The 13,617-nt window shown below is 49.0% G+C and overlaps 1 protein-coding gene across 4 annotated transcripts in view; it reads left to right on the top strand.

The window, feature by feature from the left end:
• The window catches only part of RFX2 (regulatory factor X2), a 110,885-nt gene extending 99,448 nt beyond the window's left edge, over positions 1 to 11,437 (top strand). For all 4 annotated transcript variants that reach the window (XM_080674468.1, XM_080674469.1, XM_080674471.1 and 1 more), the window contains 4 exons: positions 661 to 869; positions 7,703 to 7,856; positions 8,866 to 8,908; positions 9,443 to 11,437. In XM_080674468.1, the coding sequence (XP_080530594.1) occupies positions 661 to 869; positions 7,703 to 7,856; positions 8,866 to 8,908; positions 9,443 to 9,546 (510 nt within the window). In that variant the 3' untranslated portion in view covers positions 9,547 to 11,437. The remainder of the gene's footprint in view (positions 1 to 660; positions 870 to 7,702; positions 7,857 to 8,865; positions 8,909 to 9,442) is intronic.
• The last annotated feature ends 2,180 nt before the right edge of the window (positions 11,438 to 13,617 follow it).

Genomic DNA, 13,617 nt, shown 5'->3' with positions numbered 1-13,617 from the left:
CCCAACCCCTGTGGCCTAGCTTTCCACCCTTTAGAAAAATGCATAAGCCCTCAATCTGCAGCCCATAGCACACCCAGTGCACATTTCTGCTGCATGAACTAGATTCAGGGTCGGCCCACCCAAGGACCACAGGTCGCCACTTCAGAATCTCTCAGCCTCTCGGAGTTATGACCATCACCTTCGTTCATTTTCTTTAAAAATGTGCCTTCCTATTGCCACATTCATAGCTCTTTCTTTGGGCCTAGAAAAGTTCAGGCTGTCAGTAAATGGATCCTGCTACTGTATTTATGTCTAGTTCAGGCCCTGGGTTAACCCATTAAACACACACATATTCACAATTGACCACTCAAAAATAAAACCCAAAGACATGGTATAATCGGAGCTATAGGTCCGGGAAACCTGGATTTAAGTCCTTATATGCCGGGGCAGTTTCCCTCTCTGGTCCATTGTCTCTGTCCCCGTGAAGTGGGTACTAATGGTGCTTGACTGCAGTTGGAAAAGGCCACGGGTGAAGACGGGTGCATGCTCGGTCTAAGGTCAGACTTGGAGCTGGTGCTCAGGAGATGGCCGCAGTCTAGGTCCCTGAGCTCTCACCCATGGCGTTGGTATGGGGGGCTGTCACTGATTCTCTGTTCTGACCCACTGCCCTTGCGCCTGCAGGAGCAAGCCTCGTGGGTATGCCAGTGCAAGGAGAGCGTGGTGCAGCGGCTGGAGCAGGACTTCAAGCTGACCCTACAGCAGCAGAGCTCCCTGGACCAGTGGGCCAGCTGGCTCGACAACGTGGTCACGCAGGTCCTGAAGCAGCATGCGGGCAGCCCCAGCTTCCCCAAGGCCGCCCGGCAGTTCCTGCTGAAATGGTCCTTTTATAGGTAAGTGCTCCTTGAACTCCCCGAGAACTCTGGGAGGGCAGGGGTGGAGGGCTCCAGAGGTTGTCCCGCCTTCAGTGGCCAAAAGCCCAAACCAGGGGCCCAACCTGTAGGCCTCATCTGGCAGGCTGGCTCCCGGGGTCAGGCCCAGAGGCCCTCTGTGGCCTAAAAGTAGGTGGCAGGCTTCCACAGACAGAAATCGTCATCGATCCTCTGGAGAAACATAGCAGCTTGAGTCCATGTGTTTATTTCTGCTCCCCAGCAAAACCCCACAAAGTGGCAGTAGAGGAACTGGTAAAAAGGCATAAATCCCCAGAACAAGGAGAATAGGAGAGCAGACGATGGCAGATCAATGAGTGAGAGCAAGAGTTTGGGAGGTGGTGTGAGGTGGTCAGTTAGGTCAGTGAGCCTGACGGGGAGCAACCATCAGGCTTTTAGTCACTCACTGCCAAGTGCAAGCAGGAGGCAGAAACTGGCATCAGTTCCCCTGCAGTCCATGTGTCCCTGCAGAGTGGTACTGAGCAAGGGTCAGGTGTGTCGAGGGTACATATATTTTAAATTATATATATAAATACATTATGGTTAATCATAATTATATGAATATAGAAATAATTATATATTAACTAGAGGCCCGGTGCAAGAAAATCGTGCGGGGGGGTGAGGGGGATCCCTCAGCCTGGCCTGCACCCTCTCGCAGTCCGGGACCCCTCGCTCTTTACCGCCTGACTGTCCACCGCTGCGCTCACCAGCCATGAGCCCGGCTTCTGGCTGAGTGGTGCTCCCTCCTGCATTGAGCGTCTGCCCCCTGGTGGTCAGTGCACATCATAGAATCTGGTCATTCTGCCGCCCAATCGATTTGCATATTAGGGTTTTATTATATATATACTATATATAAAGAGATGTATTTCAAGGAACTGGCTCATGCAACTGTGAGGGCCTGAAAGTGTGAAATCTGTGGGGCAGGCCAGCAGCTGGAGACTCAGGCAGGTGACACTGCAGGCCATGGGTGGGATTTCTTCCTCAGCGAAGCCTCCGTTTTGCTCTGAAGGCCTTTCAACTGATTAGATGAGGCCCATGTTATCAAGGGTAATCTTCACTTAATGTCTAGAGGTGATAGATGTGAATCACAGCCACAAAATACCTCCACAGCAACACCTGGACCACTGTTTGATTGAATAACTGGGCACTAGAGCCTAGTCACGTTGACACATAAACTATCACAGAAAGTAAATACGAGAGAGGAAAAAATATGGAGAAAGAAAAAAATGTGAGAAAAATGAAAGGATTTGATCTAGAAGGTTCACTATCCAACTGATAGGAATTATTTTAAGTGAAGAAAAATGGAGGGAAAGAAAATAATAAAACCATAATCAAGTAGCTGTCTCAGAACTGAAGGGCACCCGTCTCCAAACTGAAGAAGCCGCTGTGTTTCCAGTACCATGAGTGACAGCCTTCCCACGGAGCATCCCTGTGGACTATCAGGCTGGAGACAACCGAAAGGCATCCAAGAAACAGCGACGGGCCGCACTGAAGGCCTAAGAACCAGAACAGTGTCTTCTGACTGAACTAGAATTCAGGATCTAGTTCCTCCTGTGAGTCTGGGTACAGAGAAAGCAGTATCTTCAGAATTCTGAAGGAAAACCATTTCCAAGATGCAATTCTAACCTTTGTAGAAGGGAGCAGGGAACCGAGGCTTCAGGAGGGACACTGCCCAGAAGACATGAACTGTGCTTGCTGACAGCAGCCCAGCAGTTCTGCAGGGGATCCTGGTCTCAGTGATAAATACATGGGAAATTGAACATTTTTAAAGAAGGGGTCAGTTGTCCCTGGCTGGTTTTGCTCAGTGAATAGAGCATCTGCCTGCAGACTGAAGGGTCCCAGCGTCAGTTCCAGTTAAGGACACATGTCAGGGTTGCAGGCTCGATCCCCAGTAGGGGGAGTGCAGGAGGCAGCCAATCAATGATTCTCATCATTTATGTTTCTATCTCTCTCTCCCTCTCCCTTCCTCTCTAAAATCAATGGAAATAGAGAGAGAGAGAGGGGCGGGGGGAAGAGAGAGAGAGAAAGAAAAGAAAGAAAAGAAAAGAAGAAAAAAGAAAAGAAGGAAAGGAAGAAAGAAAGAATCAGTTAACCCCAGGAAAATGATAGCCACTCTAAGGCTTTCAGGACATGCGTGATCCATCTGAACAGGGAGTTACAGCTGGTGGGTCAGACCACCCTTCACCTGATTGTGCAAATAAACTGTTATTAGCACTTGGTCATAAACTGTTATTAACACTAGGCCATACTCATTGTTTATGGATCCTTAGCAGAGTTGTGACCATGTGGCCACAAAGCTGAAAATATTTACTATCTGGGTCTTAAAAAAAACCCACAAACTTCACTGGTCTCTCAGCCAACTGCCCAGTAACTCCCTGTTCCCAACTCCTGCTTTATCCTTTACTCTAGCCTTGCCACCTCAGGGTCTTTGCACTGCCCTTCCTCTGCCTGGAACACCCTTCCCCCGGATAGCCATGTGGCTGGATCATCACCAGAGAAGCCTTCCCAGACCTCCCTAAGTAAAAGCACGCACCTGCTCATCCTCTGTGGCTCATGCCTTGCTTTTTCTCATGGTCACCTGTCACCTCGTCCTCTGTTTGCCTATCTGTTGTCTGTCTCCTCTGTGATCGAGCACACTCCCCAAGAGCCAGGATGTTGCTTTTTCCACTGCACCTTTCCCAGCCCCGAAATGTGGGTTTTGTGAATGAAGAAGGAAATGTGAGCCTAATATACTGCCTGGCTCAGCTGTGAGCTTAACACCCCATTGTCACATAAGGGAACATCGACTGAGCCAAAAAGTACTGTGAAGCAACACTGAGATGATGGATGAAGAGGGCGGTACACCTCTGAGTCTCGGTACAGAGACAGAGTGCCTGTGGTGGCGTGTCTCAGGGAAAGTCATGATCTGACCAGTCGAGAGCAGTAGGATGAGTCTATGATTTAGAAATGTGAAAACGAGAACACAGCTAAAGTTGAAAGGGGTCTTTGCCTCTGTGACATGGGCACTTTTCGCTATAAGGATGAAACACTACCTGACTTCATTTTATTGGGCTTAAGGGACTTATTTCTATAGCCTCCACCAGAAAATGGTACAGGGATGGGCACAGGCTTCATGTGGGATCACTACGCTCAGGTTGAGCTTCTCCTGGTGGAGTTCCGCTAATGTTCCTACTGCAGGAAGCTATCAGCCCGTGTGGAGAACCCGAAACATACCTGGAGATGGTTCAGAAAAGCTACTTGAACTGAAGCATAGCACCAGATGTTGAGGTTGGGGGCAGGGGGTACAGAATACCAACACAGGAGGAGGTGGGGGGGGTTCAGGGGAAGGAAGGTTGGAACCGAGCTGGGTGGGCCACAGATGGGGGGGTGAGACCTGAAGCATGTGGATATGGGGTCCTCTAACAAACAGTGTTTGAACAGCCTGAGTTGTCATGAGTGTCCAGGCCTGTTACCTTGTGTCTGACAAAGAGCTTCAGGAGAAGGGAGCTGGCACAATCTCAAACCAAGCACAACTTCCTGGGGGTGGGGAATGGAGGGAGAGGCAGCAGAGGTGAGCAGAGGGCGAGAGCCTCCTTCCCAGGGACCTGCAGTCCATGGCCCTTCATTTACCTAAGGGGAGTTGGCCATAAAGAACCAGAGAAGCTCCTAAAGAGAAAACGTATCACAAACCCTGAGACCTTTCACCCTGTCCACTTAAAAGTACACCCTTTGCATTCAAGAATGTTCTTCAAGTGACCTTTACTTCCTAAAGTGCCAGTTTGGACACAGACAGTCACCACCTGGGTTCCTTCCTTGGTTGCTCTTCTTAAGCCATCTCGAAGCCACAACCAACTGAAGCCAGCTGTCATTTTCTGTGGCTAAACAAAACTGCCTTCAGAGTGCATCTACATGCTGGCCCAGAGATGCAAAAAGATTAAATAAACTAATGTTATCAGCTGTCTTTAATGACTCCCTGCAGCCCCATTGTGAATATACAAGTATGGACATTTTCAGCCTATTAAAAGTTAAACTGAGACACATTAGAATTTCCAAACATTTGAGCAAATACCAATTCGAATTGGTCAGCGTGAAACCCAAAGTGTCAGGTGCCTCCACCAACGGGAACGAGGACGAGGTGTTATGGAAAAGATGAGGAAGCAAAGCAGGGACATAATTTGATTGGCTACAGTTCCAGCAGCTGCCTTATTTAGGAACTAGTTGTGACTCCTTGTTTTAAGTTTCACTCTCAGACATTGACATGGCTTAGATTTTGGTTTGCTTACTAGGCCCAAGGCATCAGAACACTCCAGTGTGATAACCCTCATTTAATTACTGTAATAGTCTGTATTTACATTGTGTCTCCCTTCCTCTCTTGCCCCTGCCTGTTTCTTTTATTGCTTACAATAGTGATTAGACTTAACTGAGAGTAGGTGAGCTCTGAAATGGGCATTTGAGTGTTTGGGACTACATGGCAGATGTGTTTGTAGACCTGGGTTTCCAATTGGGTGCCATGTTACTTGAGATCAGGGGTCATTTTTTGTTTTTTAAAAAGAATCCGATACTAAGTATTTTTTTTAATTTAATAAATCTTTATTGTTCAGATTATTACAATTGTTTCTCCTTTTCCCCCCCATAGCTCCCCTCCACCCGCTTCCCACCCCACCCTTTGCCCTTACCTCCCCCCACACTGTCCTCATCCATAGGTGTACGATTTTTGTCCAGTCTCTTCCTGCACCCCTCATACCCCTTTCCCCCTGAGAACTATCAGTCCACTCCCTTTCTATGCCCCTGATTCTATTATATTCACCAGTTTATTCTGTTCCTCAGATTTTTAATTCACTTGAATTTTAGGTTCACTTGTTGATAGATATGTATTTGTTGTCCATAATTTTTCTCTTTACTTTTTTCTTCTTCCTCTTCTTTAAGAATACCTTTCAGCATTTCATATAATACTGGTTTGGTGGTGATGAACTCCTTTAGCTTTTTCTTATCTGTGAAGCTCTTTATCTGACCTTCCATTCTGAATAATAGCTTTGCTGGGTAGAGTAGTCTTGGTTGTAGGTTCTTGCTATTCATCACTTTGAATATTTCTTGCCACTCCCATCTGGCCTGCATAGTTTCTGTTGAGAAATCAGCTGACAATCATATGGGTGCTCCCTTGTAGGTAACTAACTGTTTTTCTCTTGCTGCTTTTAAGATTCTCTCTTTGTCTTTTGCTCTTGGCATTTTAATTATGATGTGTCTTGGTGTGGTCCTCTTTGGATTCCTTTTGTTTGGGGTTCTGTGTGCTTCCTGGACTTGTAAGTCTATTTCTTTCACCAGGTCGGGGAAGTTTTCTGTCATTATTTCTTCAAATAGGTTTTCAGTATCTTGCTCTCTCTCTTCTTCTGGCACCCCCATAATTCTGATGTTGGTATGCTTGAAGTTGTCCCAGAGGCTTCTTACACTATCTTCAACTTTTTGGATTCTTTTTTCTTTTTTTTGCTTTTCCGGTTGAGTGTTTTTTGCTTCTTTGTATTTCAAATCTTTGACTTGATTCTTGTGTTCCTCTAGTCTGCTGTTGGGTCTCTGTATAATATTTTTTTATTTCAGCTTGGGTCCCCAGGGGCTTGCCCGGAACTTCGGTTCAGTGCAGTCGGAACTGGGGTTCAGTGCCGTCAGGAGCTTCCGACTCCCTTCCGCTAGGGAATGCCTGCAGCAACCTCTGCATTCAGTCTTTGTGCACACTGGCGCCTCCAGACCTCTGCCGCCACGGCTCCCCTGAGTCTTCGTGTGCCTTTCTCTGTACCTAACAGTCCAAACTCCACCTGTGTGAGCCTGGGTCCACAGGGTTTCGCCTGGAACTGAGGTTCAGTGCAGTCAGAACTGGGGTTCAGTGCAGTCGGGGGCTTCCTTCCCCCTCCCGCCAGAGAAAGCCAGCCAGGCACTCCGACGCCCTTTCTCTCTGCGCGCGTGTCTCTCTGTACCTCAGCTCTTTGCCGCTCCTTCTCCGTGAGATTTCCTCTTTCCTTCTAGTTGTAGAATTTCCACTCAGCCAGCTTTCCTGTGGTTCTGGATGGTGTCCGTTCTCTCTTTTAGTTGTAGTTTTGAAATTGTTGTGCGGGGCAGCAGTTTAGGTGCTTACCTATGCCGCCATCTTGGTTTCTCCGATACTAAGTATTTTTGAATAATAGTTTTATTGGCACATGGCACACACATGTAAACAAACAGGCATGGCTGTGTGCCAATAAAACTTTATTTATAAACACTGAAACGTGAATTTCAGATACTTTTCATGGGTCACAAAATAATTCTTCTTTTGACTTTCCCCCCAACCATTTTAAGTGTAAAAGCTATTCTTAGTGCTCAGGTTGTATAAAAACAGGCTGGGTAAGCTAGGTTTGGTCTGGATTGGGCTTTAGTTTGCCAACCCCAGAGGCAAAGACACCCTGAAATTCTGTCTTGTTTTTAGGTACCTAAACCACAGACCGAGGAGGGAAGGATACAGGGGAGGCTAGGAAAGGTGGCCTGCTGTTGGGGAGTCATTATAGCACTGAAAAGACTCCTTACCAAAGGTGGTCTCTAAGGCTTATGTCAGAGACTGTCACCTTTATGTTCTCAGTGGCCTCTTCTTAGAGCCACCGCTCCTGCTCACCTCCCATCTGCCTGTCCCCACCTGAGTCACACTGGGACATGGGGGTTGTCTGGCAACTGGCATGCCCCTTGTAGGTCTAAGAGGTCCCCAGACAACCTCAGAGCTGAAGAAAAGCCTGGTTCGCCTGCCTGGTGGGGCTCCGTGCTCCCGAAAGGTGCCTAGCCTCTGTCTGCCTGTCCCCCAGCTCCATGGTGATCCGAGACCTCACCCTGCGCAGCGCCGCCAGCTTCGGCTCCTTCCACCTGATCCGCCTGCTGTATGATGAGTACATGTTCTATCTGGTGGAGCACCGTGTCGCCAAGGCAACCGGAGAGACACCCATTGCCGTGATGGGAGAGGTGAGGGCCAGAGAAGCCTGCAGGGGTGAGGGAGTCTGCTGAGCATGACACAGTGGACAGTGGGCAGGAAAGAGCTCTAATGCTAGAGCCTGCAGGCCTGGGTTCAGATCCTGTCTCCTCGGCCTACTCTTTATTCTCACTCTGGGCAGGATACCCTGCCTCTGAATGAGGCCTCAAACACTGAGGTAAAATACAAATAACATAGAATTTACTATTTTAACCATTTTGAAGTGAACAATTCAGTGACATTTAGTACATTCACAGTGTTGTGCAATATTACCTCTATCTAATTCCAGAATAGTCCATCACCCAGAGAAGCCCCATCCCCATCCTCCTCCCCAGCCCCTGGCAACCATGAATCTGTCTCTGGATTTGCCTGTTCTGGACATTTCACATGGAATCACACACTATGTGGCCTTTGGTGTCTGGCTTCTCATACTGAGCATCATGTTTTCAAGGTTTACCCATGTTGTAGGTGTCCGTGCTTTGCTCTTTTTAGTGGCTTTGCTCTTTCCAGTGTGTGGATGTTCAGCATTTTGTTTGTCCATTCATCTATTGATGGACATTTGGGTTGTTTCCACCTTTTGGCTATTGTGAATTGTGCTGCAGTAAACATGTGTGTACAAGTTTTTGTTTGAACACCTGTTTTCAATTATTTTGGGTATCATGTGGGATTATTTTGAGGAAGAAATGAGGTTATACTTATACAGCTTTTGGAACATAATAAGCCCTTGATAAATGCCAGCTATTCCTTCACTGTCACTATTCAGAGGCCACAGCCCCTGTCTCCTTGCTGGCCTGAGCAGTCAGCACCCCCTCAACTCTCTAGCAGCTCTCAGACGCAACCCAGAAAGTGGCAGAGGGGACACATAGCATCATAGCTACTTCTTATGTAAGAACCCCTCACTTACAAAGCGAAAGCCTGTTTTAACTGTGGGTGGGTGACACTGCTGACATTCACGAGGACCCACTCTGCAGAGGGCCCTGACTCTGGTCTTCTCTCTTTCAGTTCAACGACCTCGCCTCCCTGTCACTGACACTGCTGGACAAAGGTGGGTGTGTCCGTGGCTTTCCCATGGGCTTCCTCCTGTGAATGGCCTGGTGGAAAATCAGAGCAGCTTCTCGGGTGGGTTGAGGGCCTCAGGAGCTGGCACCCAGACAGAGGGTGACACCCTGGCAGCAGTAGGTGTCCCAGTAATGCCTCCAAGTAGCCCTGTCCTCTCCTGCTTGAGTGTGGCACTTCATGGGCACCCACATCAGGCTCCAAGGAGCAGGGCCACAGCTAGGAATGAGGTGGGAGGAGGATTTGAAGGGGTAGCGGGGCAGAAAGGCCCCCAGCTCTGACCTACTCCCTGTCCCCAGAGGGGTGGGAAGACCAAGCACCAAGGGAAAACCTGCCAGGAATGTGACCCAGGCAAATGAGCACTGGTCAAGAGAAGTCACGGATGAGAAGGCCAAAAAGGACCAGGTTAACCAGACCAGAGCTGAGGTCTCTTCATGCCTGGGCGCCTCTGAGGATGTGCTTCTCTCTCCCTCCCTCCCGTCGCCCCCCACTCACTCCTTTCTCCCCAACACTGACCCCACAGATGACATCAGTGAAGACCGGAGCAGTGAGGCTGATGCGGATGCCCGCAGCTTGGGTGAGCCCCTGGTAAAACGGGAGCGCAGCGACCCAAACCACTCCCTGTAGGGTATGTAGCACTGAGGCCCTTCCCCAGGCCTGCCTGGCCTCCTCGAGCTCCACAACAATCGTGCCTCTTACATGAAGTGACCTTGACTCTGACTCACAGGATCCCAGGGCATGTGCACCCTGAAAGGACATGCTATTCCTCCCCAAGAAAACTGTTGTTCACCACAGCCGAAGGTCACACCTGGTTCTGAGTACCTGAGTGGCTCCCTGGGGGCCACCCGGATCATCTTTTCCTCCTGGACTGTGACCTTCAGGCCACTTCCACACGCCCCGCCGAGCTGGAAAGACCGAGCTGGGCAGGTCAGCACCTCTGCGTTGGCTTCTCCATTCAGCTCAGTCCAGTTTTCACCATGATTTTTAAAACTCAGGCAGATCCCAGGAAGGAAAGGTGTCTCACAGCTGTTGGTCAGTCCCACGCTGACCTCATCCACGGAGACCCTGCTCTGGTGCCCCTGTGATGGAAAGGCGTGTCTCCGTACTGCACCCCATGGCCTCTCGTAGACAGGCTGTCCTTGGCCTCCTGTCCTGTGCTGAAGCAGGGAGATACTAGGGACCCCACTTCTAGACTCCAAAAATCCACACAGCGTGTCCCTAGATGGCAGGTAGTCCATGGCCCCATGTGGCTCAAAGAACAAGTCACAGAAATAGGCCCGCTGTGTCTAAGAATTAACACCAGAAGGATTACCAGCACCAGGAAGGACTGTGGTTCTGTCCAAGGTTACAGCCAACATGAAGCCAACCACTGAGTCTGCAATGCACCTGATTCAAGGGGGCCAAGGCAGTCAGTGTTCCAGTGGTGCATTCAGAAGCCCGCCATCCCGCCAAATCTGCACAAATAGCCATGCCTGCAGTGTGGTCCATAGAATCTTCTAGAATGCCTGCCTTGGAATTGGTGATCCTGGAGAACGGTGACCGTGGGCAGGTCCCATCTGGAACTGTTTGAAGTTGAGATCTCTGGGGACAAACAGATCCCAAGGACTTGGACAGCCCTGAACTTTAAACTCCCAATCTGTGTCCCAATAGCAACACGCACTTGGTTGCTCCGTGTGAGAGTCCTGTCCCAAAAGCAACTGCAAAGAAGAAAGACAAACCTCTAGTCTAGGAAGTGCCATCTAATGCAATGCAATAGTTTCTCTCTTTGGAAATCTCTTTATACCAATAGTTTTGTGCTCCAATTGTTATTAGAACGTTTCTTAATAATGTATATTGCAGTATATTTGGTCCCCAATATTTTATCTCATTCACGTCAAGCAGGAGCGCTGGGCCCACCTCGGCCCTCGCCAGGTGTGCGGGGTGGTGGTGGGGGAGGAAGTGGCAAGAAAGATACTCACTGACTGTAGAAATCCAAAATCCATGATGACCACAATGTTTGTCTGGTCTTAGTGTTCAAGACTTAGATGAAATCAGACAGAAAGAATGTCTTTAAATACACACCTCCTCTGCTGGAAGGCACTGAAGCTCACGGTGCGTGCACTGTGATGCCTCTTCTTTCCCAGTGCCAGCTGGGTTCTGCCTTAGGCTCTGCTGTGTCCTTTGCAGGATTCCACGAGGACTACAAATGACAGTAAAGACACGAGTCTTCCAAGCCCGTTCTCGTTTTTCATTGCAGTAAACACATTAAGCATACCCATTTGGGGGTCACAATCCACACTCCAGCCCCATCCTACCCCAGTGGTGTTGGAGAGTAGATGCTCCCTCCCGGCCTGCCCTGGCCTGCTCGGAACAGCAGCTGGAGAAGGAGCATGTTCTTCAGGCTTCATTTAGCACGGCCAGTCCAGGACCAAAGATGGCAAGAAACAATTCCTAGCATAGGATGGTTGAGGCCATTTGTAAACAGAGTAAATTTACTCAAATATTACAGAATAAATCTGCACTCCAGCCACTGAAGCAGCCCACCAGTTGTTCTCAAGGTTTATTCTGTAGAGTGTCGAGGGGAGGAGCGGGAAACTCCAGAATCTCCTAAGAACCAATGCTAGAGCTTGTTCCAAAATCACCAATCCCTGGGCCCGACCGAATAAAGCCTGCCTCTTGGGATGGGGGTGGATCTGGGAATCCATATTATGACCACCCCTTCCCAGGGGAGTGTGACACGGGATCATAGGACTTTGAAGAAATCCTGCAGAGGACAGTGATGCCATTCCTGATAAGCCTCCCCTAAAAGCAGCTTCTCACTGCCAGGCCAGTACCCCACATGCCCCCAGGGATGCTCGGCCTTAGGCCCCAGAGCAGGCCTCTCTGTCCCAGGAAGTGGCCCTGGGTCGTGGGTCCCTTCTAGAATCCTCTATGATGGAGCCTCCAGGTGACACTAAAATTGTCCATCACTTCCTTGGGCTGGGACTCCAGGGTCTGTGCTTGGCTTAATGCTCTTCTGTCACTATCTTAATTCTTAATTTTGGAACAAAGGGCCTACGTTTTCATTTTCACTGGGCCCTACAAATTCCATGGCTGATCCTGGGGAACTGCCTCCTCTTCAGGCCCTGACTCTGTGCTGATTCCCTGCCAGGCTCACGGAACCCAGACTCGCCCCTACCCTCTGGTGATTCACTATTTCAGCTACTTAGCAGCACCAGCTCTTGCACCAAACAGCAGCCCTCCCCCGACCCCCAGCCTTCTCCTTCAGATTAACAGGCTGGGTGTTGGGGTGGCAGGGTGCCTGGAGGAGGAGAATCAGGCCCTGCCCTTGGGGTCTGAGTGGCTGGTGAGGGATTGAAAATGGGTGCTGCCTACATGATTACTGCCCCAGGAGTCAGAGAGATGAGCAAGGGAGCCTACTGAAGGCCCACAGGCTGTCAAGTTCCTTGGAGGGCCCACTGGGTAAGGGCTCTGGGAAGCAGGCATTGCACAATAGAGGGAACCCAGTCCTACCAAGAGCCTCTGGGAGCTTCTGCCTAATCACAGGAGCTCCACAAGAGACACTTTGGTCTGGTCTCCTCTTTTTGACGATCTTCCAAGGTAGGTATTGCCCCAATTGCGCACATGGGAAAATTTGAAGCTGCTAGCTGGAATGCAGACATGATGGCTGGAGCACCAACAGCCATTTTAGATCTTGAGGTGGATGTTATATAATAAGGATGGCAAAACAATGTGACAGAAGGAGCCTGGGTCCCTGGTGATCATTACAGCTTTAATGGCCCCATCAGAATTCAATAAGCCACAGTTGGGGGAAAAGGGAGTGCAGGGGGACCCATAGATGCCCTTACACACCCCACTGCAGGTGTTAACTCGTCTGCCTTGCTCAAGACTATTTCCCAATTCTAGCACAGTGTATGCTCAGCAAACATTTAGTGAATGAGTGAGTGAATTAATGAAAGAAGGCTTCTGGGAGAAGGTACTACTCCTGGGGATCATGGGACGGTAGAGGAAAAGAGGAGAGAACATGTGGAGGAATGATGAGGAATGAATGGACAAAGTAAAGAGAAACTAGGGAGGACACCATCACAATTTTTAAAGGTGGACTGATTCTGGAAGGATGGATTAAACATGAAGAAACTGGAAGCAAGGAGGTCAACTAGGTCCTTGTTAAAGTCTACAAGGGAGGCTCTAGGGCAGCCTTGGGCAAACTACGGCCCGCAGGCCGGATCCGGCTGTTCTATCCGGTTCTCTTGCTCTCCCCTCCGCTCCTTTACTTGGAATTTATATTAGTTCACACAAACACTCCATCCATGCTTTTGTTCTGGCCCTCCGGTCCAGTTTAAGAACCCATTGTGGCCCTCGAGTCAAAAAGTTTGCCCACCCCTGCTCTAGGGGCTGAACTGAAGTGTAGGGGAAGGGAGGAAGAGGACCGAGAGGCCTGCTAGAGCCATTGCCCAGCGGAGGCCAAGTGGGTTATAAAATCATGCTTGTGACTTAGGATCAGTTTAGTTTTCTTTTTAATGGACTAAGATAGAAAAGATCAGGAGTGTCAACATAATAAAAATAAGCATGGCTTTATAAAACCTTAATTTCATTATATATATATATATATATATATATCTATTTTGCCTTTTAGCCGTTTCCAACAGGTAAATTTCATATGACTCAACCCTGTTGAGCTCCCCAAGCTTCACCAACCTTTTGATAAAACTTGTAATT

Source organism: Plecotus auritus, assembly GCF_963455305.1.
Source record: "Plecotus auritus genome assembly, chromosome: 6".
Taxonomy (NCBI): Eukaryota; Metazoa; Chordata; class Mammalia; order Chiroptera; family Vespertilionidae; genus Plecotus; species Plecotus auritus.
Note: the sequence above shows the minus strand (reverse complement) of the source record. Positions and strands in the feature narration are given on the sequence as shown.